The 25,642-nt window shown below is 37.7% G+C and overlaps 1 protein-coding gene across 2 annotated transcripts in view; it reads left to right on the top strand.

Moving 5' to 3' along the window:
* LOC127644875 (collagen alpha-1(XI) chain-like) overlaps positions 1-25,642 on the top strand; it is a 113,816-nt gene that overhangs the window by 75,341 nt on the left and 12,833 nt on the right. For both annotated transcript variants that reach the window (XM_052128282.1, XM_052128283.1), the window contains exons 35-55: positions 64-108; positions 193-246; positions 491-544; positions 1,173-1,226; positions 1,369-1,476; positions 1,673-1,762; positions 4,116-4,169; positions 7,403-7,510; positions 7,722-7,829; positions 9,138-9,191; positions 9,369-9,422; positions 13,095-13,202; positions 15,269-15,322; positions 18,380-18,433; positions 18,523-18,576; positions 18,749-18,802; positions 20,939-21,046; positions 21,160-21,213; positions 21,871-21,924; positions 22,026-22,079; positions 24,954-25,007. In XM_052128282.1, coding sequence (XP_051984242.1) covers positions 64-108; positions 193-246; positions 491-544; positions 1,173-1,226; positions 1,369-1,476; positions 1,673-1,762; positions 4,116-4,169; positions 7,403-7,510; positions 7,722-7,829; positions 9,138-9,191; positions 9,369-9,422; positions 13,095-13,202; positions 15,269-15,322; positions 18,380-18,433; positions 18,523-18,576; positions 18,749-18,802; positions 20,939-21,046; positions 21,160-21,213; positions 21,871-21,924; positions 22,026-22,079; positions 24,954-25,007 — 1,431 coding nt within the window. The remainder of the gene's footprint in view (positions 1-63; positions 109-192; positions 247-490; positions 545-1,172; positions 1,227-1,368; positions 1,477-1,672; positions 1,763-4,115; positions 4,170-7,402; positions 7,511-7,721; positions 7,830-9,137; positions 9,192-9,368; positions 9,423-13,094; positions 13,203-15,268; positions 15,323-18,379; positions 18,434-18,522; positions 18,577-18,748; positions 18,803-20,938; positions 21,047-21,159; positions 21,214-21,870; positions 21,925-22,025; positions 22,080-24,953; positions 25,008-25,642) is intronic.

Genomic DNA, 25,642 nt, shown 5'->3' with positions numbered 1-25,642 from the left:
GGCTATTTTAATAGAGGAAGTTCTGTAGTATACAGGTAGCTGACTATGTTTCTGTAATTATAGGGAACATCAGGAAATGATGGACCTCCTGGTGGTCCAGGAGAAAAAGTAAGTGATGGTTGAATTATTTCTTGCATTCAGTTGCATTGTTCGACCAATTCAAGTCACAGAAATATTTTTTCATGTTTTTAGGGACCCCAAGGACCTCAGGGCCCTGTTGGATTACCAGGCCCTAAAGGCCCAAATGTACGTGAAGTCTTACATTTGATATCTTTTTGACTGGTTTAATAGTGTGTTAGTTAATCTACTCTTTGACTCACTATAGAAGACTCTCTTTTGCTCTAATTAGAGACCTAACAGTAGTCATTAAAGAACAAAACTATTCTCATGTCAGCAGAAAACGATGACCTCAATTGAAATATATTTTTAATCACAACCAAAGCAATTGTATCAGGTGAGGAATTGATAAGCTGTCTTGCAACTCTCTCAGGGACCTCCTGGAAAGGATGGATTGCCTGGTCACCCTGGACAGAGAGGAGAGACTGTAAGTGTTTTTTGTCTTCACAAAATCTCTTAAAAAAAAAAAGGAATAAACATTATAGAAAGTGTTTATATGACAGTACCTTTTAGCTGCTGACAGCGTTAAGGTCTCACACTGTTCTTGGAAGAAACACTGTTTCTAATCATAAATGATCAAATACTGTAGATGAAGTGCTAAAAATTGAAAAAGTCATTTGTTCTCAAACGTTTCTCCTTTGCGGTTTTCAAGATAAAAATAGTTGACTTGGTCATTTAAAGAAAGAAGAGGATAATGCATTACATGTGTTGATATTTCTAAGGCTGGTTAGAGGTCCTCAAAAAGGAATAGTTCACCCAAAAATGTACATTCTGTCATAATTTACTCACATCCAGAACTGTATAACTTTGACTTGGAACACAAAAGTCATTATCTACTTTCATTGCATTTTCACAAAAATCTTTAGTGTTTTGAATGACATTAGGGTGAATAAATTATGACAGAATTTTAATTTTGGGTTGAACTAGCCACTGCGGACACGTAGTAATAGTTTCATATTTGCATAAAATATCAATCTGTCAGTTGTTCTTTTTCAACAAGATTGCTTCCAGATATGTGATAACTAGAATAAATTGCAATTGATGCCTTACCATAGGGTTTCCAAGGAAAGACTGGACCTCCTGGACCTGGAGGTGTTGTTGGCCCACAGGTAAGCTAAACAGTTTCTGTTTGTAAAAAATAACAGACCAACACATTGTTTTAATAGAGTATCTGTTGAAGTTGGACAAAATTTGAAATGAAAACAGAGCATAAGATGATGTTTACTTATCAGTTGATTTTGAATTTGAAAGGGTTCAACGGGAGAAACTGGGCCTGTTGGAGAGAGAGGACATCCTGGATCACCGGGACCCCCTGGAGAGCAAGGTCTTCCTGGAGCTGCTGGAAAAGAAGGTGGAAAGGTACAGTTTGCTAAACATGTTAATTTCAGATACCTAAGGGTAATATTTGGGCAGCATTCACATAATGTACAGTACAATGCATGGTACAACATAGCAATATATGGAAGGTTTGTAAAGCCTACAAACAGCAACTGTAGAGATTGGTTGTTTTAAGTTGGAAGGCCTTAATCTTATCCCATTGTCTCTCTCTATAAAGGGTGATCCAGGTCCTCAGGGGGTTCATGGCAAGCCTGGTCCTGCTGGGTTGAAAGGTTTCCCAGGACAAAGAGGTCTTCCTGGTGCAGCGGTAAGAACAAACATGTTTATGTTATATGCCCAGCCAAATGGCCATTAGCTGCCTAACTGCCTGCTGTTCCTGCAAATGCTCATGCTGGATGAATTCCTCAGCAGAGGACACAGTTATAACAATAAGACTGAAGGCTCACAGAGATGAACATATATGTTTAATATGCATCAAGACATTCAGTAAGCAAATGTCTTCAAAATTTCTGAGAAAATCTCCAGAAAGTCCCGTGTAAAATAGTTTTGCAGTTTCACCTCTTTTCTCACACCCATTTCAGTGCACCGAAAGGGCAAATTAATATCACATGATATATTGTGCTGGCCTATAGAAAAATGCTAACCTATATCCCATAAACTGGTTCTCCATTGGCTGTTGTTTCTTTCTTTTCAATGAGCACAATAGCAGTGCTGTAATAAGTAGTGTAGGGTTTGCAAGAGCAGCCTGTGAGGTAGAAATGACCTGCAACACACACACACACACACACACACGCACACTTTAGGAGTTCAAAATGAGGATGATATCTGAGATGATACATAACCAAGAGTCTAAACTCACAGTATGAGCTATGCAGGGGTATGCAGTATAGATCTGGCCTGCTTTTTTATCAGATATTCACTTTGACATTTATTGTCCCTTGCAGCTATGATTTGGTGCTCTCTGGGCCTGTAAATGACTTAATGCATCACAAACCTCCACAGTTGGGCTACTCAGAGAATACATACTTTGTCATTGGGACTTGTACTGTTTTCTTCCTTAAAAAAATTGGTAGCACTTTATTTTACAGTACTGTTCTACATTCACGTATGTAATAATGAAAGGTATATAATTACAACAACTACAGTAATTACTAGGTACTAAACCTAACCCCAACCCTAACCTTAACCCATATTAACCCTAAAACAGTCAAGAGTGGAAAATGATTAGCAAACAATTTATTTCATGACACTTTTTATATTTGTTTGACTAAAGTAACAGATATAGAAAGGAATTCTTGATATATTTTATATAGTTTGGGTTTTATGAGTTGTACATTTCCCTATAAAAGTACAAAAAAAGTCTGTTTTATTTGATGCCCAAAATGACGAGTTTCTGACTACCTCTCTTATTTTAAAGCAGTGTGTGTGTGTGTGTGACATGTGTATGTGTAATATTGTGTATTAACCCTTTTTCTCCCTTGTTCTGGCAACGTATCTCTGGGGATGCGCACACTTCAAAATGTGCCAAGTAACAGAACGAGCAACATATGACTTAATTTTCTTCTACCGCATCTTAAGACAATGTTCACAATTACTATTAGTAGCTTTATTGTTTTTTTTGTTTTGTTTTTTTTTTTCAGAACAAATGTAAGATTAATATAATTAATCATCACAAAGTCAGCTTGTCCTGCACCATGGGTGGCCATGTTGGTTTTAGGTCAGTCTGACTTAACGATAACAGAAACATTTTAAGTCATGTGACACACATACTCAAAACAGACCCAACTATTATAAATTAATACATGATTGGGTGAGAAACTCTTTCTCATACCCCCTATAAAACACTAAATAGTATGTATCTAGTAGTGCACTTTGCCTGTTTTAGGGATAAGTACATGTATTTCCCTAATATTACACAGTACTTTCTTGTGTCAGTAAACTCTAAGTATACTGAAAGTACATGTACTGTAAAATAAAGTCTAACCAAAATATTTATACCTTTTGTTTTTGTTGCAGTGCTAGCAAGTCCCTAACTCTAAGTATTAAGCTGCAATTATGACCTCTTAACATACAGTTTCCATTCAAACTTTGTTTTACGGCTGGGTAATGATACATGTTTCCCAAATGCATTCAATTCCGATTCACGAGCTCTTGATTTGATTCTGATTTTTAAAAATCTTTTTAAAAATCTTTTTGTACAATTTATTTTGCACAGCTGACAGGAAACAACATGGTACTAAGTGTCATGACAATTTAGCTGATGCAGAATATTATTTAAAAAAGAACAAAGCCAAAAACCTGAACTCACCTGAACACTTTTTTTTTGTTAGCGCTTCTATTTCTTTCAGGAAATGCACATCTGCCTTCTTGACAAATTTTATCTCCACTAGTTTTCTCTGTCATTAATCTATTTAAAATGTTTGCTGAAAGTGATTTTGAAACTCTATAAACACTGTGGGCTGTATTTCCAGTAGACTAATAATACAAACAGCTGCCATACTGGTACAAACACTTGCAGGCACACACAGTTTCAGATGCCACTTTGACAGATTCTGAAACATATCTCTCATGAGGGAATATGGGATTGAGTCAGTCTTACTAAATTAAACCTCTCTCTCTCTCTCTCTCTCTCTCTCTCTCTCACTCTCTCTCACTCACAGGGTCAAGGTGGTCTGAAGGGAGGCGAGGGTCCGCAGGGTCCACCAGGCCCCATTGTAAGTAATGGAGTTTCCATGGAAACTCTGTCACTGCAAACGGTCTATCTGCATACTTTGCCTCTATTACTGAAGCAACATCAGGCAAATTCTGGATGGGGTGCAGTCAGCAGGCGGTGAATTTATTGACCAGTAATATTGGCACTGAGTCTCGCAGTGAAAAAGTCTAGAGCCCACTAGTCAAAATGCTTCTATTGTGAAATGTTCTAATTTAAATAAAAAAAATCAATCATAATAATTACAATTCTATTGTCAGCATAACAATTTAAGTGATTATTTAATTGTAAAATTCAAATTGAATTTCAGGTTTCCGTACTCTTTTGCTTCAGTGACAGCATATACTCGAGATCACATGGACATGTTATCATGCTAAATGTCACCAATTTGCTTTTTAATTAGTGACCTATAATAGGCACCAAAACTGTGTTTCTGACAGAGGATCAGAATGAGGGTGGAAAATGATAATGCTTTTCAAATATATAACAGTTTTGTGGTGCAAAAATGTGTTACTAATATTTTAAGTGAACCTCAAGGAACATTTTAAAATAATAAAAAAGGCACGTCATGACCGATTTAAAGAAGCTGCTGTCTGTTACTTCTCTAAGAACTTCTCTCTGTTCTTGTAGTGCTGTGAAGGCACAGCAGTACAGCTTAAACCATCAAAGTTTCAGCTGTGCACTAGTTTAAGCCCTTTTCAGCTGGAGGTTTGGTTCAGGGATTCATGCCTCTTGTATAAAAGGCATCTGTACAGCTCGTCAAAAAAAAATTCTTAAATCAGTAGGGTTCGGAGTCAATGGCCCACCCATAAGAATCAGCAATCTTATCTTTGCCCAAATAGACCTCCTGCCAGGTGTCTGAATTGAGTCACTGGCAACAGAGTGTGACTGATAAGATTTTAGCATGGTTGAGTCAGTTTGTGCAGTGTGTAATCAAAGTTTGTCTGTTTTGTGTTTGTGGGGTGGTGTTTCAGATGATGATTGAGTCAGAGCTGTATTTTGTGTCAGTTTGATATTAGATCACATGCTTTGGCATAGCCATTGTGAATGGGAGCAAGATTGCCAGTGCTAATTTCTGTGCTAGTGCAGTATAGCAAAAATAATGTCTGATTTCAAACAAGTTCCCTGAACATTTTTCTGTCTCCCAGTGGACGGAGAACAGATAGTCCTCTCCCAAACTCACACTAAAGAGAGCAAATGTGTTCTCGCTCTTTTTCAGCCGCCTGGGTTCTGGAAGTATTTTCCCCATTTATTTCTTCTATAGACATTTCATAAAAGAGTTTCAACAAGCTTCAAGCTGAAACACAACAATAGAATCACTGTTTTGAAACTAAACAATATTTGAAAAGACAAAGGTACAAGACTGTGTACTTACTGTCTTTCACAAGGGCTCAAACAACAATCCCATGAAGCTTTGCGAATGATGTAATGTTTGGTGGGCTTTTTTGGCCGCAGTTTTCTTATTGGTAAATATTTCTCCACTGGCCCATGAGTAGTGTAGTTGTTCACCAGGAACTCCGCTATTACAAATGATTTTTAAAGAATTAAGTTTAAATAATTTGGACTGATGGCTTCAACAGCATATACCATTGATGAACAAACTCAGAGCTCACGGTAGCTTTGTCTTTAACCCTAATTTCTGTTGGGGACTTTTTTTTTTTACCCCTTTTGAACATTGCTTCTTTAAAAAAAACATGGGTCCCTTCATCTCAGTGGGATAAGGTTTGGTGACTTTTCCTAAATTGACTGTCTATACACACACACACACAAACTGGGCTGGATTCTGTTGATGTAGTTGTGTGAGAAATTTCATGTCTAAAGTTTTATTTTCTCTTCAACAGATGGCAATAATCTACCCCAATGCATGACAATATGTCCCTGAATAAAATAGTGACATGTAGTTAAGTGTAAAAGTGAATTTAACATACAATGTTCTGATTTTATTTAAAAATTAATGGTGTTGTAAATAAGGTTAAAAAAAAAAAAAAAACACACCCAAATTATCAGTAAAAATCAATTATTCAATGGAAGAAATTAATAAGATTTTTACTTCCAGAACCTCTTGTTGCAGTGTCAGGCTGGTCAGGATGCTCAAACAAACAGATCAATGTTTTTATAGTGGCACAGAGCCACAGTGGCGCTCAATGGCTCACTTATATCTGCACAATTAATCAGAAAAAAATATCCAATTATTATCTAAATGACTAATCTATTTAGTAGGACATATTGTAGTACTCTATGCTGGGATAAAAGAAAGTATTTACCCAACTTTAAACTGCCTTTATATATTAGGCAAATAGTTTTTTGTGTGTGCGTGCGTGCTTGCGCATGAGTAGATACATGATACATTTAGCATTTTAATACGAATTCACATATTCAATGATAGGACCCAAGCTAAGAAATGTATTGTCATGATAATTTAGACTGCACCATGTTGTGCATTATCTCCAGTGTAAGATCTGTATGTTCAAAGCATTAGTACTGTAGTCGGTTACACATTGACCTTGACCCTCACTAGGTTTAGAAGCATTAACACTGATGGCTAATACAGTGGGAGACTGAGTGGTTGTGTGTGTATGTATGTGAATACATTTGAAAGTGACTGGGTGTCCTCAAGTAAACCGTGAATAAAGGTTTCTCTCTGAGAGCTCTCTTTAGTTTTATCCTTCAGTGCTATTAGATGCACTAATGGACTGTTACTGAAAAGGGCATGATCCACAATTGTTCTGAACTGATCCTCAGAGAAACTTTTGTGTGTCAATATGACCTGCTGATACTAATTCACAGTGTTGTGCAAATGTGCTTTCACATTGTTCAGTGTGGCATTGAGATCTGTACAACTGTACATCCCTCAGAACCCATCATCGAAAACAAACCAAAGCAAGCTGTGGACTATAATGGTCATTTCACACTGGATGCGCCAAAGACTCTGGTGTTCAGATTATTTGGCCATGTCGGGGCCCCTGGCAGTCCGAGGCCTCGAAATCTAGCCCTGCATCAACAGAACAGCGATTGACAAAATTATGTTTGTATCTGAGAATCTTTGTAGAGTTTTTTTTTCTTTCTTTTTTCTGATGGGGTGGTGCACCAGCAGGGATGGAAAAGGGGTTCTGTTTTATTTATTTATTTTTGTCCATTTAAAAAACAAGTTTTGTTTTCAGTCTTAAATAGCATAATTAACTTAATTTGGTTCTGGTTATATTTGATTTGATTTAATTTGAAGTTTGTGAATCACAGGGGTCACCAGGAGAGAGAGGAGCAGCTGGACCAGGAGGACCCATTGGTCTAACTGGACGCAATGGCCCTCAGGGACCCCCAGGACCTGCTGGAGAAAAGGGTGGTCCGGTGAGTGAGCAGTGCTTAAAGACAAATATGCTGGTGTTTGCTTGTTATCCCATTGACTAAGAATAAAAAAGAAGAATGTAGCTTTGGCCATTTTGTCACAGATGATTGGCAAAACATGAACTGTTCCTTCCATTTTTTCATAGGTTATATAATAGATAAGTTTATTTTACATTTATTTATTTTATATGCCATTAATGTTCAATCTGTCCAGGGCGAGAAAGGACCTTCTGGTCCTGCCGGTCGTGATGGCATCCAAGGTCCAGTTGGTCTTCCGGGCCCAGCCGGGCCTCAGGGTCCACCTGGAGAGGATGGTGACAAGGTATAACACTTACGTCCAAACTTCACAATATCACCTTTTGAGCCTTAGGCATGTACTTTAAGTAATATGCAAACGAAGATGTGGATGCTTTGCCAATGAATTGCAAGTATGCTGTCCTGTTGTACAAAATGTAATGCTTGAATTGCTGTGGTGGTAACAGACTTCAGTGCTCAAGCTGGCAACAGAGTTCCCTTCAAATATCTTGCCATCAAACCTGATCTGTTATTATTCAGGTAGCTAGCTATAAACATGTTTATAAGATCTTACTTGCTCTGCAAGATTCTCTTCAGAATGTTGCTCCACCATGACAGTAGTTTACCTTATAAAAAAGATGCCCGTAGAAGCAGACAGATTATGCTAATCTCCACTGGTATGCCCTACAAAGCCAAAAAACTGTCACTATGCCAACACTGAAACTGAGAAAAATGTCATAAAAGTGTATTGATTGTCCGGCCAAATGTGGGTTATTAAATCATCTCAGCTTTCTCTGAATCTGAGCATAGCTGAACCTAACCCGTCTGTAACAGGACAAATCATAGTCTGAGAGACCCAATTTGGTCATGACTTAGTTTTGACAAAATATGTAATTGCTGCTTTTTGTCTTTTCAGGGCAGTATACCACCCCTTGTGGCAATACTGAGAATGCAATGAATACTAGTGTTTCATTTTGAATTGCACTTTGATACTTTTATAACATGAGAAAATAGCTTACATAGCTAGAAGCATTTGCATTTCCATACCTGCTTAGAATATACTATGTTTCTGGTCTTAAACTTTGTTCCATCACATATCTGTAGACCAATAGTGATTCTGAGGACTGAGGTTTGCCTTATTCATCACTATAACCAAACATGACACATAAAGTCATTACCACAGCATAATGTTGAAACTCTCTGAAAATCAGGGCAATTGGACACACATGCACATCCAAGTATACAAACATGCTGTGGAAGCTTGTGGCAAAGAAACTGGATGGTCGCTAATGTATTCCAGAATGTATTATCTCCTTGTATAATGCAGAATGGTGCGCTTTTAGATCCTTATCACGTCCCAAGCCACATTATTCTTTTCAGCTGTAGCGCCAGTGGTGTCGGAGGGGCCAAGTAATCAATTAATTGCAAACACTCCCCAAAGTCTTGGTTTTACTGTTAAATTAAAATCTCAGGAGTAATGTATACTTTGCCATTAAGGCTAAAGTGACCTTGAAATATTTTTGATGATCAGGCAACAAGGAAAAAGTTGTAAACAGAGCTGCAAATAGCACGATTTTCAAAATCGGTTAATTTAATTATCTTTAATTTTTTAAAGGGAGAGGTTGGTGAGCCCGGTCAAAAGGGAAGCAAAGGTGACAAGGGTGAACATGTAAGTTACTTCTATTCATAATTTATGCAAACTTAAACAATTACACCAAAGTATGAAAATGCACTTGACCTGTGTAAGCAACTTTGATGCAATAAGTGTGACTTTTTGTAAGTGGTGTGGAGTTAAATCTACTTCAGAGTCAGTACTTATTGTTGCGCTCTTTGTCTGTTGATATAGGGTCCCCCAGGTCCAGGAGGTCCTCAGGGTGTCGTTGGAGCTCCAGGTCCTGCTGTGAGTACTGTATTTACAACCTTCTATCTCTTCTCAATTCATAAAATCTACTATGAGGCATCAATGTCATACAGATACAGTGGCGCCAAAAAGTGTTTGTATACTTAAGTCACACTTAAAATGCGTATCATCACATTAGAGTCAAAATATCAAACAAAGTGGCATTTATTTTGATGAAAGATAGCACAAGAACTTTTTCACTTCTAAATGATACAGTTAGTTGAACATATTCATAGTTAATGTGCTGGTCAACACTTGTGGTTACTATGTTAGGACATCTTTGTGAACTTGATTTCATACTTCCACTTATAAAATGTCATTGAGTCCAGTTGTCTAAAAGTCATTGCAGAAATGGCTCATAAAATTGTTAGAATTTAGTTCTGAGAAAAGGTCTGGCTCATATTTTTGTTTATTTTGATATTTTGTTATCCAATGTAATTAAATTATTGTATTTTAAACAGTTTTTTACTGCAAGTGTGCCTTAATAGTCAAAATTATTTTGGAGCCCTGTGTATATCATCTCTTCTTTTTTGCAGTGATTTCACAATTATTATAGGTAGCTTCTCCACACAAGCTTTTTCATCCCAACCTATTGGTTAATAAACTGGACTGGTTACCAAAATAATGTACTGTAGTTTTGAACACTGCAAAGGGTGACATGAACCTTTACCAGACGGGAGACACTTAACTCTATGTTCCTTAAGCGGTCTGACCTTGTACAGTAGTAAGGGTAATCTAAATAGCTTTGGATAAAAGCATCTTTTAAATAGCTACTTGCATACCTTTGCTCAGTTCTGTCAGTGTCAAGCAGCCTGCTGTGTTGATAAAGCAGCAGTGTGAGCAAGTAGTCTGAGCCAGGTGGCACGCAGTTGAATATTTTAAGTTTATGACTCAAGCTGAACACTCCCAGCTGGGTCTCTCTGTTTTCTTGATGCATCTTCCTTATTAGCTCTCTAAAGGCTGATAATTACACCAATTCTTTGCAGCTATGTGAAGAAAATTCTTGGAAGCTATTCAGCTTTTGTAAGGGACCGAATCCCAAAAATGTTGGAAGCATTGAAGACAGAGGCAGAATTAATCTCTGAGATGGCTCAATGTTGTTAGTAATTTTGCTTAGGTTAGTTTAGTTTAGTTTGGTTTGGTTTTGTTTCATCAAGTTGTGTTTTAGCTTTGATTCATTTAGTTTAGTTTTCATTTCATTTTAGTTGTTTTAGTTTAGTTTAGTCTAGTCTAGTTTAGTTTAGTGTCATTTTGTTTCACCTAATTTCGTTTCATTTGTTTGGTCTGCTTTAGTTTTGTGGTGTTTAGTTTTGTTTTTCATCTAGTTTAGTTTAGTTTTGTGTCATTTTGCTTGGCGTCATTACATTTTATTTGGTTTTGTCTAGTTTGGTTTCTCTTAATTCTGTCTGATTTAGTCATTTTAGTTTGGTCACTGAAGCACTGAATGTAGTTTTATTGTAAGCTGAAAACCCCTTTGTAAAAATGGTGCTCTTAAGAAAATAATGGTTCTCTCAGATGGTCAAAAATGACCCTTTTCATAACTGCATTTCCCCTATTCTGTTCCGGTTTCATTTTATTTTCACGTTTCCCTTTCCCATGTATGAGTGTTTCATGTGTATGTTTTTGTTCAGATTAGTTATGTGTTCGTATTTTAGTTAAATCAACTTTTATGTACATTCTTGCGAGTTGATTCTGGTCTGCTTGAAAATCAACTTAAATTGAACGATTCGATCACAGCTACATACTAAGAAAGAGTTATTTTTGTGTGGCCACGAAAAATATCCTTTCTGAGAATTGATAGACGATCAATACTGAGTGTTCGCTGGATGAACAAATAAATTGATTGTGATATTAATTCAGCTACAAGTTAATTCTATTAACCGATCCAAATGTTCATAATTAATTATAACGGGTTATGATTCATTATTCATATTTCCCTTTAAAGATATTTTGAAAAATAATCTCGTCCTTGTTTCTAAAAGATTTCGCTTCAAAACTATATCTATATGTATAATATTCTTGTCAATAAGCCATGAGAATAATATTACTCCAACAAGAGAATTAATCATAATTCTCTTATTAAAACTAATTCCCTACAGTAGAAATTGTGAGCTGATACAATGAGACGTTGTATTAGGATTTTAATGCTGGAAAATTTTATTCAGACAAATAATCTAGTTATTTGTCATTTATCTAAATTATAATGGTTGTCAAACATGACTGATTCCATTATACATTTCCTTACATAGTAATGGAGAAATAGGACCGTTTAATTAAATTCCTAGCTCACACATACTGTTTCCCTTACAAACAATGGTAATGTACACAACCCACTTTAACCCGTGCAGTGAACATTTATCATACCAAATTTGCTACATATATCGGTGTGAGAATCTGGGCACTTTAACTGATTACTGTTTATTTGTGCATTGTAGAACGCGCTGACATTCATATGCATCGAGGAAACTGTTTTCATTAGAGTTGACCCAGATCACCAATCACTGGTGTTGGTTACTATGGTGACAAAAGTTCATTGGAAGTCCATAAGCATAGCACAACACCGCTAAACTAACCAGTTAGCAAACTTTCATTGAAACCCCTAAATACGCTATATCACCATTTAGTTTCATTGAAATTTTGTTTTAGTTTCAGTTGATTTTGTTTGGTTTATTTACATTTCATTTTGTTTTGTTTATTTTCATTTAATTTGGTTTTGTCATACTTTTAGTTTGTGCAGTTTTAATTTTGTTCACATCCGTCACGTTTAACATTTTTGTCCAATATTTGACTAGACAAGATTATTATGCCTAAATGATGTTCCCCATTAAAGACATACACTTACTTTTTACAGATATGCTTAAAATGTACCTTTAAATGTGATTAAGGGTGCTTTTACACTGGCACTTTAGTTCGAAACAGAGCACGGTTCGCATTAAAAATAGGTAATGTGAAAGCTGTCATGTGGACCGATGATGCAGGGGACACCAGGAACAATCGCACTCAGAATCGGACCGCAGCAAACGTGCCCAGTGTGAAAGCCCCCTAAGACTCTAATCATATCAGTATCCTAGAAAAAGTTGTTGTATTCTTTACATCAGGTTGCCCCTTCATCAGAGTCAACATGTTGAAAACTGTTCCAGTGTGGATGAGAGGCGTAAACCAACAAACAACTTATTAGTGTGGATGTGGCCCCAATCTTTAATGCAAACAGCCCAATTATAAGTTCTTCATTGATCTTCTATTCTGATGTCACATGATCTAAAGAAATAAGCTCCCTTGGGACTCATGCAGTGTCTGTTCCAACTGTAAAAATATCTGTTTGTCAGCAGCACACACCCTTCCCTTTCCACTGACCCTGTAGAGTAGACAGCGTCAGAGCGAAGATCACAATTCCTCTGGGTGTTTTCAGGTTCTCAACCCTTGTGCACCCTTATAAGCTTTTGATGTCTCAATGGGCAGATCTGATTCTCATGCTTGTCTACACCGTCCAGTTATGTCTGAGAGACATTATGGGATCCGCATCTCTAGGTTCTGAGTTGATTTCAAATAAACACACAGTACCGTACTGAATGTCTTGGCCATCATTTTCAGATCTTGTCTCACTCAGATTGTATCAGTGTTAGATGTCAGCTGTCAGTATGTGAAGGTATGTCACTGTTTTGTCTTGGACAGGGAAGTGATGGCGAGTCAGGACCCAGAGGTCAACAGGGTATGTTTGGGCAGAAGGGAGATGAAGGGCCTCGTGGTTTCCCAGGTCTTCCAGGTCCCATTGGACTGCAGGTAACAAATCATCTCTGTACAGCCACAGGAATTTCAATTACCCCGTTTACACCTGGTATCAACTATATCTGTTTTGGTGGTCCAATCACAAGTGGAAGTGCCAAATACAGATGTAAATGGGGTCCAAAATGTTTTGTGACTCAAACCACATTCTCAGGTAAATGAAAACACGTGTGACCACATAAAGGAACAATTTTACTTTATTCATACAAGGATTCAATATTAAATAATATAAAAGAGTGTGAGGAAGGACAATGGAGCAAGGAGAGCAATAGTCAGCTTTAAAATCTGGGTTTAATTATGTTGCAATAAATGTGGCTGTTTTTATTCAGTCACTTTTAGTTTACTTGATGTTTTAATGGGATAATGAGGGAGTGAATTTCAAAGGATAAGGCTGTAAGACCGAGGCTGTTACTCAACACAGCAATATCACAATGTCACTCAGAGCAATTGACTTGTAATCAAATATATTAGGAGTAGTCATTCATCCAAACTGTGCTAATTGTTTTTCCTCAGCGTCTCCTCGTTAAATGGCAAAGTCCCTGTCACCGATCCTCTTTGATAATGATTTTTGATGCAAATGAATTAGCCATCGTAATTTGTTTTGTATTACAGGCTAATAGGCGGAGAGTGAGCTATATCAAAACGGAGACATTTCATTATCGCTTCAAAACAGGCTGCAAACTTTTTAGCTATCTTAACTTTGGAGACCGTTGGGGAAATGATACCCCTCAAACTAACTGAAATATCAGTTCTGTCCTTTTATAATAACAACATTTATCACAACAATACAACAATTAATTGGTAAGATATGCATTATATGGTATCAAAGTGCTTGCCTGCCAAATACAATGACCCACAATAGCTTTTTTAATTAGAGATGTTGTAATAAAGGTTATTGTTGTGTAATGATGATCCAAAAAAATACTCGGACCCCTTTTTTCATGCACAATTAAATGGCAAAATTAACTGTTTGCCAATGTTTGGCTCTTTTTGTGTTTTCAAAGCAGCATTGGGTCACGTTCACATTCACTGGCACACAAATTCAAATGCGATAATTATCGTGAGGTTCTTTCCAGTGCTAATTACCAAAAAGTGCTATATGATAAATAGTGTCTACTCATTGGCTCAGAGCTACAGATGTATAATATTCATTTTCAGCTTAGTCAGACAGATTTTTTATGGGGATGGAGCCCAAATGGAAGCAAAATCCCTATTAATATCTCAATGGGTTGTAGACCGCTATGAGCTTACAAGAAGAGCAAAGTCCTCCTGCTTCTCAGATTTGTCTCCTGAGAAAAAAAACTAAGGTTCCTTTCGTTAACATTAGTTAATGCAGTAGGTATCATGAACAAACAATTTACAATATATTTTTTACAGCATTTGTTAATCTTTGTTATTGTTAGTTAATAAAAATACAAATGTTCATTGATAGAAATGTTAGTTCATAGTTAATTTACTAATGTACTTTTGATTTAAAAAAAATTATTAATATATGTGGAAATTGACAGTAACCTAGATTAATAAATGCTGTAAAAGTATTGTTCATTGTTACTTCACATTAACATATGTTAACAAATGGAACCTTATTGTACAGTAAGGTGTTACCAAAAACTCCAGTAATCTAGTTTGCATCTCCTCTAGAAGAAATCTGAACAATGTCACAGGCTGTGCTCAAATCTTTAAAAATGCCAAAGTATGCGATAAAAAGTAAGACATTTAAATATGAACTCACACATTTTTCATAAAATTATTTCATAAAATTATTTCATGATCAAATGATCTGAGCTATGTTATCAGCTATGTTAGCCAATTGTATTGGCTAATGTATCGTGCCACTCTCTTACTACATGTCAACAATTGCCTCATTTATTACAATTTGTATTTCTCTTAAAGAATTTTAGTAGAAACATCTGTATCGGAGGACACATACTGTACCTGTTTCTTCTTTTGTACATAAAACCTTTTTTTATAATTTATAATTTTTTTATAATAGTTTTTTTTTTTAAATACTTTTTTCTGGTATTACGGCAGATTGTAAATCTGTAAAATTTGCTTTATTCCAGGGTTTGCCAGGACCGCCAGGAGAAAAAGGAGAGAATGGAGATGTTGGCTCAATGGTGAGTTTATCATTTCCTTGTTATTCTGTTTTCCCATAATTTAGATTAGATTAGATTAGATTCAACTTTATTGTCATTGTGCAGAGTACAAGCACAAAGACAATGAAATGCAGTTTGCATCCAACCAGAAGTGCAATACAGCAGAAAGGTGCAATGTGATATTCAAGTGTAGACAGGTGGTGCAAAGGCAGGACAAGAAATAGATTGCAGTATTATAAGAGCAGAATAAATATGTCTATGTAATATGAACAGTGTATGAACAACATGTTCAGATATGTGCAATGTAGTAGCAGTGACATTAAAAGTAGTAACAATAATATAGATATATGCAGTGTATTGGCAGAATATATAATAAGAAAATTGTCACCGGGATGCAGAGCTAGAGTTCAGTAGGGTGACAGCTGCAGGAAAGAAGCTTCCTCTGAACCTGCTGGTTTGGGTGTGGAGGGACCTGAAACGCCTCCCGGAGGGGAGTGGGGTAAACAGCCTGTGGTTGGGGTGGGAACAGTCTTTGATGATGCTGCGCACCTTACGCAAGCATCGTTTGCCCTGGATGGCCTCGATGGAGGGGAGTGAGGAACCGATGATGCATTGGGCAGTTTTCACCACCCTCTGCAGTGCTTTCCGGTCATGGGCAGAGCAGTTGCTATACCAAACTGTGACACATTTGGTGAGGATGCTCTTGATGGTGCAGCGGTAGAAGTTCACCAGGATCTGAGGAGACAGGTGGACCTTCTTGAGTCTCCTCAGAAAGAAGAGACGCTGGTGAGCCTTCTTGATCAGGGTAGAGGTGTTGAGGGTCCAAGAGAGGTCCTCAGAGATGTGGACGCCCAGAAACTTGAAGCTGGTGACATGCTCCACCTCAGTCCCGTTGATGAGAATGGGTGTGTGTGTGTGCCAGCTTTAGACTTCCTGAAGTCCACAATGAGCTCTTTGGTCTTCTTAGTGTTGAGAGCCAGGTTGTTGTCAGTGCACCACGATGATAGGTGCTGGACCTCCTCCCTGTAGGCAGTCTCATCATTGTTGCTGATGAGACCAATCACCGTAGTGTCGTCTGCAAACTTGACAATGGTGTTAGAGCCATGTACAGGTGTGCAGTCGTAGGTGAAGAGGGAGTAAATGAGAGGGCTCAGCACACATCCCTGTGGTACGCCGGTGTTCAGGGTGATGGTTGAGGAGGTGTGATTATCTAACCTAACAGACTTTGGTCTGTTGGTTAGGAAGTCCAGAATCCAGTTACAGAGGGAGGAATTGATGCCCAGTTCACTGAATTTGGTGATCATTTTGGAGGGGATGATGGTGTTGAATGCTGAACTAAAGTCAATGAACAGCATTCTCACATGGGTGTTTCTATTTTCAAGGTGGGACAGGGCAGAGTGAAGTGCCGTAGAGATGGCATCCTCTGTGCTCCTGTTCTGACGGTAGGCGAATTGGAAGGGGTCCAGTGAGGGTGGTAAGCAGGTCTTGAAATGGGCCAGGACCAGCCTCTCGAAGCACTTCGTAATGATGGGGGTGAGTGCAACTGGACGGTAGTCATTAAGGCTTGTTGCATTGGAGTGTTTTGGCACCGGCACAATGGAGGTGGTTGGGCACAATGGAGGTGGTTTTAAAGCACGCAGGGACAGCTGCTTGGGCTAGTGACAGATTAAACATGTCAGTCCAAACCTCAGTCAGCTGCACAGCACAGGCCCTGAGTATGCGTCCGGGGATACCATCAGGACCAGCAGCCTTGCATGCATTAATCCTGCTCAGTGCCACACACACATCGGTGGTGGAGAGTGTGAGGGGCTGGTGAACTGCAGAGACCACAACCTTGATGGCCACTTCCTTGTTGTCCCTATCGAAGCGGCCATAGAAGTGGTTCAGCTCATCAGGCAAGGAGGTGTCGGTGACGGGGGGTGGAGTTAGTAGCTTTGTAGTCTGTGATGGCCTGGATGCCTTGCCACATGCGTCGGGGTCAGAGTTGTTCTTGAAGTGATCCTCAATCCTTAGCTTGTGGTTGTGCTTGGCCTATATGATGCCCCTATTCAAGTTAGCCCTGGATGAGCTATAGGCTTGAGCATCACCTGATCTGAATGCAATGTCTCGTGCTTTCAGCAGGAGTCTGACCTCACTGTTCATCCATGGCTTCTGATTAGGGAAAGTGGTAATCCGTTTGAGGGTGGTGACACTGTTGATGTTTGAGTTGATACAGTCCAGAACGGAGGAGGCATATGAATCAATTGTGAACACTCTCCAGTCAGTGTTCCCAAAGCGCTGCTGAAGTGGTCTTAACTATATGCAAAGCAATACTGTCCACCTTTTTCCTACGTCCCATGATGCTTAGTGAGAAATATGGCTGTTACTTCCATTGTCAAGTAAACACAGCTGTTGTTGCAGCTGTTGTATGTCCATTCATTCTTTCGTTGCTGTGTTGGGATTATGAGAAGAGTGTGTCTGTGTCCAGATGCAGATGAGATTTTATCTGAGCACAAACTCAACATTTCAAGCAAAATTATCAATTGTGTTAGTGGCGTACCTGTGTTAGTTCAGCTTCAGATGTGTGTGCATGTCATTTTGACACCCTGCATGTTCAACAAGACAGACACACTGAGAAAGAGCCGTGAAGTTCTCGTCCATGATTATGTATTCACTTTTTCAAGTTGTCCGACCAGATGGATTCCTTTTAAATCTGCACATAAGTTAAAACTTTTGTTCGGTAGGTGATTGGCCATTTGCGATCGGATCATCCGAAATTCGTCTTATTACAAGCTGTAAACAGGGTCTAAAATGACTGCAGCCAGAGCTAGGAATAGCATTTCACACTGCAGGACATGTCAAATGAATAAAATTATTTTATTTTAACTGGCCTGTACTTTGACCTATTTGTTAAAATTAGATTCTAATAAGAGTAGTGTGTTTGTGAATTAGACTGCACTGGCCATACTGTATGTTTGACGTATTGTCTTTTTTTTATTATTATTATTTTGCGAGACACTGATTCTCTGTCGTCACATTCAATTCAGACTAAAAACTTACATTTCAGGTTAAATGTGATTTCCATTGTTTCTCTTGCAGGGGCCACCTGGTCCCCCTGGTCCCAGAGGTCCTCAAGGTCCTAGCGGGGCAGATGTGAGTTTAATTGAGATATATTTGTCAGACATAGAAACTTTCTTAAGTAAATCAGAGAGATGTGAAGCTTTTTGTTATCTGATTGACAGGGAGCACCAGGCCCTCCCGGGGGTATCGGTCCCATGGGTGGAAATGGTGAAAAGGTGAGAGAAGACTTTTCTGCCAATATAAACTCAACAAGTCAACACAATACATCTTCATTTCAATTCATATTTTCTAAATAGATAAATAGTATTGTGCTGATGGCCAGGTTGAACTGAACATTCATATTTCCTAATCTCCATGGTAACAGCATTAATCTGATGTATTCCCCAGGGTGAGACTGGTGAGGCAGGTAACCCAGGACCATCAGGAGAGCCTGGTCCAGGAGTAAGTATGTGTTTGTATGTGGGGGTCATTAAGCGAATCTGACCTGCATCTAATTGAGCCTAATCATGACATTCAGGGAACACAACTACATAAATGCTTCTGTTTTTCACTTAGCACACATAATGATAGTAAATGAACATTGTGATATTATTAGCACAGACAGTTTAAGGTTGCTACAGTCCTTGGCAGTGAATAATTTTTTTCTAATCAGCTTCAGCAAGGACAAGTGTATATTTTTGTTTAGCATATATAATATGCTGTGGAAAATATCACTTACATTCTAGATGGTTGCCATTATCATCATCCTTTTTAACTCAGGGACATTATTCTGCTCACCACCTGCTGCACAGACCTGTTTATGTGAACATCAGCATCTTAAATGCTGATGTTTGTCTGGTGGTCTTGATGCATTTTCACACTAAAGAGGACAGTATATCATGCTGTATCTTTTTGCTTACAATTACACCTTAAGTTTATTGTTCTTTTATCATTGTCAGCAGGTCTTTTTTGCATATAGCTTCACTAAGTTTCTTAAATGATTGTTTTTTAGACACTTTGTGATTGATACAATTTGCTTTCCTCACATGTAGCTTGTGATTCTCTTAAAATGAGCTAGCCACAAGCTGTGTGCTATCACTATTGCTCATACTTGGGAATAAAACCTTAATTATGGTAATTAATGTTGGGTTCTGTAATTTGTGTGAATGATAAAATTAACACGTTAAACATATTTTAACCCTATAAATGACGTGTAATATTTGATATATGATTTTCTAAATTCTCTGCGGTATCAACATGAATGAATACTTTGCTGAAAAAAACTGTTGTATGTAATGTACTTGATGTCTGCTACCTCCTGATCTTAGTTTCAAGTTTTTCAAGTTTATTGATATCCCAAAGGTTATTTTGTTTGCACGCAGAGACAGAATACATACAAAAAGATGCAAAATGACACAAGCATACATAAAAACACACTCATAATACCCCATAAAACATGAATTACATAGAAGTACAATATTTTGAATACTCTTAATTCATGATTTCACAGTCCTCCCTAAACTTCTCTACTGTCTTTTCCTTATTGAGTTCAGCATTCTAATTGCTGTGGGGAAAAATTGTCTCCTGCCCTCTTAGTCCTTAACTTTAGTGACCTAAAATGGTGACCAGAGGGCATAAGCTCAAACTCTCCTGATGGGTGGTATCCAGGTTGAACGACAATGGCATTTGACTTCCTGATAACCTGCTTCTCAAAAATGTCTGTCAGCTTTGTCTGACTCACCTCAGTAATTTGACCTTTAATTAGCCTTGTTGTGAGCCTGTGGAAGATACCAGTGACTCTAATAGGGTACCATTTACAAATATAGCTGCAAGCAGCGATGACGGGCCCAAGCACCATGGGTCAATTTCCATCCGGTGGCTTTCAGAAAACAATGCAAGGTGGACACATACTATTTTAAAGTCTGTTGTCACACTTTCTGCTGCCAGGTGGTGGCACTATTACTGTGACCCAAAATAGTCACATCTACCTTGATCTAATTCACACATTGTACACAGAAGATATAAGAAAATTGCTGTTTCCCAATTTTTGCAATTAATTTAGTGCCTCGCCATTGCAACACCATTCTATATATCAGAAATCTGTTCACAGATGAAATTCCAGCATTTTGGTAGATTTTGAAGCACTTCTGACAGACGTCACTGCTTTCAGCTCACGATGATTGGCTCGTGCCTGACATTTTCTGATTCTCATTTCAATAAAGCAGAGATTTCTCAATCTTTTTGATGCTGTTGTGTGCTCCCCGAACTTTATCCGCATCGTGTCAATCCCACAATCCACCTCGGGAGTGTGGTACTCGACACCAACATAAATTCATTGAAAACTCTTGCTCACCTTCACTCACCACGTGTCAGAGGAAACGTACGGTTAGTGTCAGTGTAGTATTCTGAGATTTAGGCTTCCCTCTCACGCTTGCCTTCACTGTTCTTTTTTTGCCTTTCAAAAACTTTATAGTTAATTTACAGTACCTCTTGAGCAGACCATTAGCTTTGATTATCACAGTTATTTTTTAGCTTAATCATAGAGTAAAGAAAATAAAAAAAAATCAGGATGTTGATAGTTGTTGTGGTGTTTTTCAGGGACCCAAAGGTGAGGTTGGAGAGAAGGGAGAAGCCGGCCCTCCTGGAGCTGCAGGACCCGCTGGTGCAAGAGGACCTCTCGGAGACGATGGCCCCAAAGGAAACCCAGTTAGTCAGACAATGATGTCCCAGAAAATACACATGACCTGTTTGTAAAGTTTAAATGATACCGTAAAATGACTGCATTGATTCAGAAATGTTTTTATATTTTTCTCGTTTAGGGTCCTAGTGGCTTCCCCGGTGACCCAGGTCCCCCTGGTGAGCCAGGTGTTGGTGTAAGTTAAAGAATTAGACAAGAGTTTATTCTGTGACTCAAAACTAACAGAATTAATTCTGTGATTTAAGCATATGAAATTAAATAATATTTTCAATAAGGGTAATTCATAATGAAAATAGTCAACAACAAATTTCATTATTGATTAATCAGATCTTTGTGCTGTACACAGATTAGCTTCGTCAGAGACGTTGTACAAAAAAAAAACACTTCCAAGAAGGGCGTCTTACCCTATATAGTTTAATTTATCCAGTTTGCCATATCAAGTGCTTTTGATATTCTAAAAACAATTTTTGCATGCATTGTATGGCATATATTATAGATCATTTTTACTTTTAGTTAAAAGGAGAGCATTGGGTAAAATGTGGAATATCTGATTAATCAGTCAATCAAAGAAACAACTGACAGATTATCAAAATAGTTGTTAGAATAAATCTTCTTTTCAGGCTATATGTGTGTCCAGTATATTTCAAAAAGCAAATGGTTATGCAATTATGAATTAATCAGTGACAGCCTGTGCATATATGGATTAATAATGCTGTACAGAAATTTCAGAGATTAAATAATCTGTATGTGCATACAAATTATATGAAACTTTATTGAAATTGAGTACAAAAAAATGCCAATGATGTGATGTACTGTGATGATTTTCACACAGGGACTGGATGGCCTTCCTGGAGACAAGGGAGATGATGGAGAGGCCGGTCAACCTGTGAGTGATAATCATCTCTCACTGTGGATCATATTTTATGCTCAAGGCATTAAAATACTTTCTCAACATGCCAATTAATCTGCAAAATGTTTACAAAACAGGGTCCATCTGGTCCATCTGGTGAAGCCGGTCCTCCTGGGCCCCCTGGAAAACGGGTGAGTACTTTAACTTGCTTTTATTTGTGTTGTTTGCTAAGGCAAGCATCACTCATCCTGCACATTTTTCCTATAGACACGAATGATCCTTTAAATAATGCAGCTTGTTGAAGAGAGGACTGCTATTACTATTCTAACCAATTTTCACCTGGCGGGTGATTAAATGGATGAAAATATTCTATAGACTTACATTGAAGGAGAGATCAGAGCCATATCTAGAGACCAGAATATCATTGAGACTTGGGGGTGTGCTCTTTTGAATTTGGCTATTTAGCAACCACTCAGAATACGCTAATACCCTAGAACACCTCAGCAACCTAGTAGTACTACTCTGGCAACCAGTTACATCATCCTAGCATTGTGGAGTTTTGCACAGTCAAGTTTGCTTCACATTTTATGCATAAAATAAATATTTGTTTATCAGTTAACATGAACTAACAATGAACAATACTTTTACAACATTAATAAAAGTTGGTTAATGTTAATGTCAATGTAAACTCATACATTTTTTTAAATTAAAAGTTGTGTATGTTAACTTTAGCAAATGCATTCTGAACTAACAGGAACTAACAATAAAACAAATATTTTCATAAATGAACATTAAGATTTATTATGTTAAAAATATAGCTTATTGTTATTTCATGATACCTAATGCATTAACTAATGTAAAAAAAACGTATAAAAAGTAACCGTAAAATTCGTCTTTTGTTTGTAATGCTGCTTTGTTGGTCCATCTGCACTCTGCTGAGACACACATTTTATAAACGTTTATATCTCCCTTGTTAAAAGTAGATTTTATGGTGGAACAAATCTATTTTTAACAGATCTGAACTACACAAACAATATATCCTTAAAAGCAGAGCATGGTCAGGGTAGTCATTTATTGGGTCTTAGTTTACCTCTGCAAATTGTTCCCAAGGGAGTAAAGAATTGACAGGCATTCCCATGAAATCTCAGCATAAAATAAGACCTATATATAAAAAAGGTCCTCTCATATCTGTTAGCATTGCTCAAGAGCTGTTCAGCTGTGGCTGACATTTAGACAGTTCTATAATAGAATATTGACCAAAGTTGCTTGAATGACAGCACCGTGATAGCCAAAAGGAAATGAAGTTGTCATTGTAAACTCTGGTGCCATCCTCAAGGTTTGGCTCAGAATAGATTACTCTCTTAGTTATGCAGTCTTCTATGATTTGATGCAATTTAACACAGTAAACTTCTACAGATTTCGGTGGATCACTTTCAAAGACAAAAAGACTCTCAAAACTTTTGAGAGAATTTGGTTTAAATTGTGTTCTGAACAGAGGTTCATTGCCAAATGTATGGCAGGAAACAAAAAAGACTGTTTTTGTGTCTGAAATATTGAATTTTCCAGTATCAGTGGAGCCGTGAGCTAATAGCAATAAAAATGCATTACAGGGCTTTCCATTTTTGCCTGCCTTGCTTACAACTTTAAATGGGTCTGCGCATGAAGCTGATTCATTCACCAGACCTCAGCTTGCTCTGTGTCTTGAATTTTAATGTGCACACCCATATTGCTTATGGGCTTCAGGGAAACATATCTGGCTGCTCTGTTTTTGTGCCCATGATGCAATAAAAACATAGCTGCACTAGTTGAGCACAGATTTAGCTAAATTATCATGTTAGTAGCATTCACAAATGTGGGGATAGTAATGCTTAGCATCTGGATGCCTGCCCATGCCTTTACCCTGCTGAAAAGACCAGCCAAGACCAGCATGAATTTCCAGTGACCAGCATTGTTAGTCTTTTTAACAGGGTTGCTATTACTATTGCTAATACGTTGAACAGGGTTATTCTGGGACTGTAATCTCTGCAACAGTAGTGTCACCAAATGAAATAGCAAAAATAATTATTGTTTTCAAACAGGTTTCCTGAATACTCCCCTGTCTTCCATTGGTCGGATATAGAAAATCACACTCTAAACTCATGCTATTTGTTAAGCCAATGTTGCTATTTTGGGCTGGTCAGGAATTGGATGCTTAAACAAACAGCAATGTTTTGATTTTGCCACGGAACCGCACAGTATGGATACTTTTCAGGAAAATCAGCCTACAACTTGCTTGCATAAACACTGGCGGCCAAAAGTTTGTAATAAACAGATTTTCCTGTTTCGGAAGGAAATTGGTACTTTAATTCACCAAAGTGGCATTCAGCGTATTTTTGATCAAATCTAGACAGTCGCCATTTCCAGCAGCCATCACTCCAACATCTTATCCTTCAGTAATCATGCTAAATTGCTAATTTGGTAATAGAAAATCATTTGCCATTATATCAAACACAGTTTAAAGCTATTTATTATTTCATTGTCTTTGTGTTTGTTTTGAGTTCCCACAGTATGCAATAGACTGGCATGTCTTAAAATCAATATTAGGTCAAAAATGTCAAAAAAGAAACAACTTTCTGTTCTGGATCACCTGAGTATCTCGACAAACTGACAGTGGGAATGCCAAGGATCTGCAAAGCTGTCATTGCTGCACATGGAGGATGTTTTTTTATGAGAAGTATTGAAGTAGTTTAACAAGTTCTGAAAAAATTGTTTTTTCAGAAACGTTATTAATGTCCTGACTATACATTGTGATCAGTTGAATGGCACTTTGGATAATAAAAGTACCTTAAGAGCAAAATCTGTACATTATTCCAAATTTTGGCCGCCAGTGTAGTTGACTCTGGGATGGGAAGTATTTTAACATTAAAACAATTAAACTTTAGCTTTAATATGATAGAAATGCAATTGTGCAGTTTTCTTGATAAAACATGTTGTATCTTTCTAAATCTAAGTCCTACTTTGATCATTGAATGCTCAGTATTGCATCTGCTCTAGAAGGTTCTGAGTTTTGTTTTTCTTTCCTCAAGGGTCCCGCCGGCCCAGCTGGAACAGAAGGCAGGCAAGGAGAGAAGGGTGCAAAGGTGAGACAGTTTTCTATTATTTAAAATACCACCTGAACAAGCAAATAACACGATTGGCGTTTATACTGCTGAGTAAAACCTTTTTCCTGTCGAGCTCTTGATGTGTTATCAGCACATGATTTGTCTGGTGAATCCAATCTCTTTCAACACTGAGTGGTCCTGACTTAAAAAGCTATTTCAAAATCCTCATTTAAAGATTTTAGCACTAGAAAGCTTAATTAGATGCCAAGACAAGTTAAGCCTGTACTACAGATTCAATCACAGGAAGTGACAGGAAGTCTATCTCTCTGTTTTTTTCCTTCCAAAAGCTCCAGTTCTTCAAAATGATTGGTTGACCCAATATTATTTGTCATCATATGTTAGCATTGGTTACATAAATATGATCACGGTTGCTCTTTAAGGCAATTTAAAAACTGTAAACTAAAAGTTTAGTTTAATAAATAGGTAAAGTGTGTGTGTGTGTGTGTGTGTGTGTGTGTGAGCGTGTATTTATCACTTTGTGGGGACCAAATGTCCCCATAAGGATAGTAAAACCCGAAATTTTTGACCTTGTGGGGACATTTTGTCGGTCCCCATGAGGAAAACAGCTTATAAATCATACTAAATTATGTTTTTGAAAATGTAAAAATGCAGAA

Source organism: Xyrauchen texanus, chromosome 6 (assembly GCF_025860055.1).
Source record: "Xyrauchen texanus isolate HMW12.3.18 chromosome 6, RBS_HiC_50CHRs, whole genome shotgun sequence".
NCBI lineage: Eukaryota > Metazoa > Chordata > Actinopteri > Cypriniformes > Catostomidae > Xyrauchen > Xyrauchen texanus.
The sequence above is the reverse complement of the archived record's forward strand: the minus strand, read 5'-3'. Positions and strand labels throughout refer to the sequence as shown.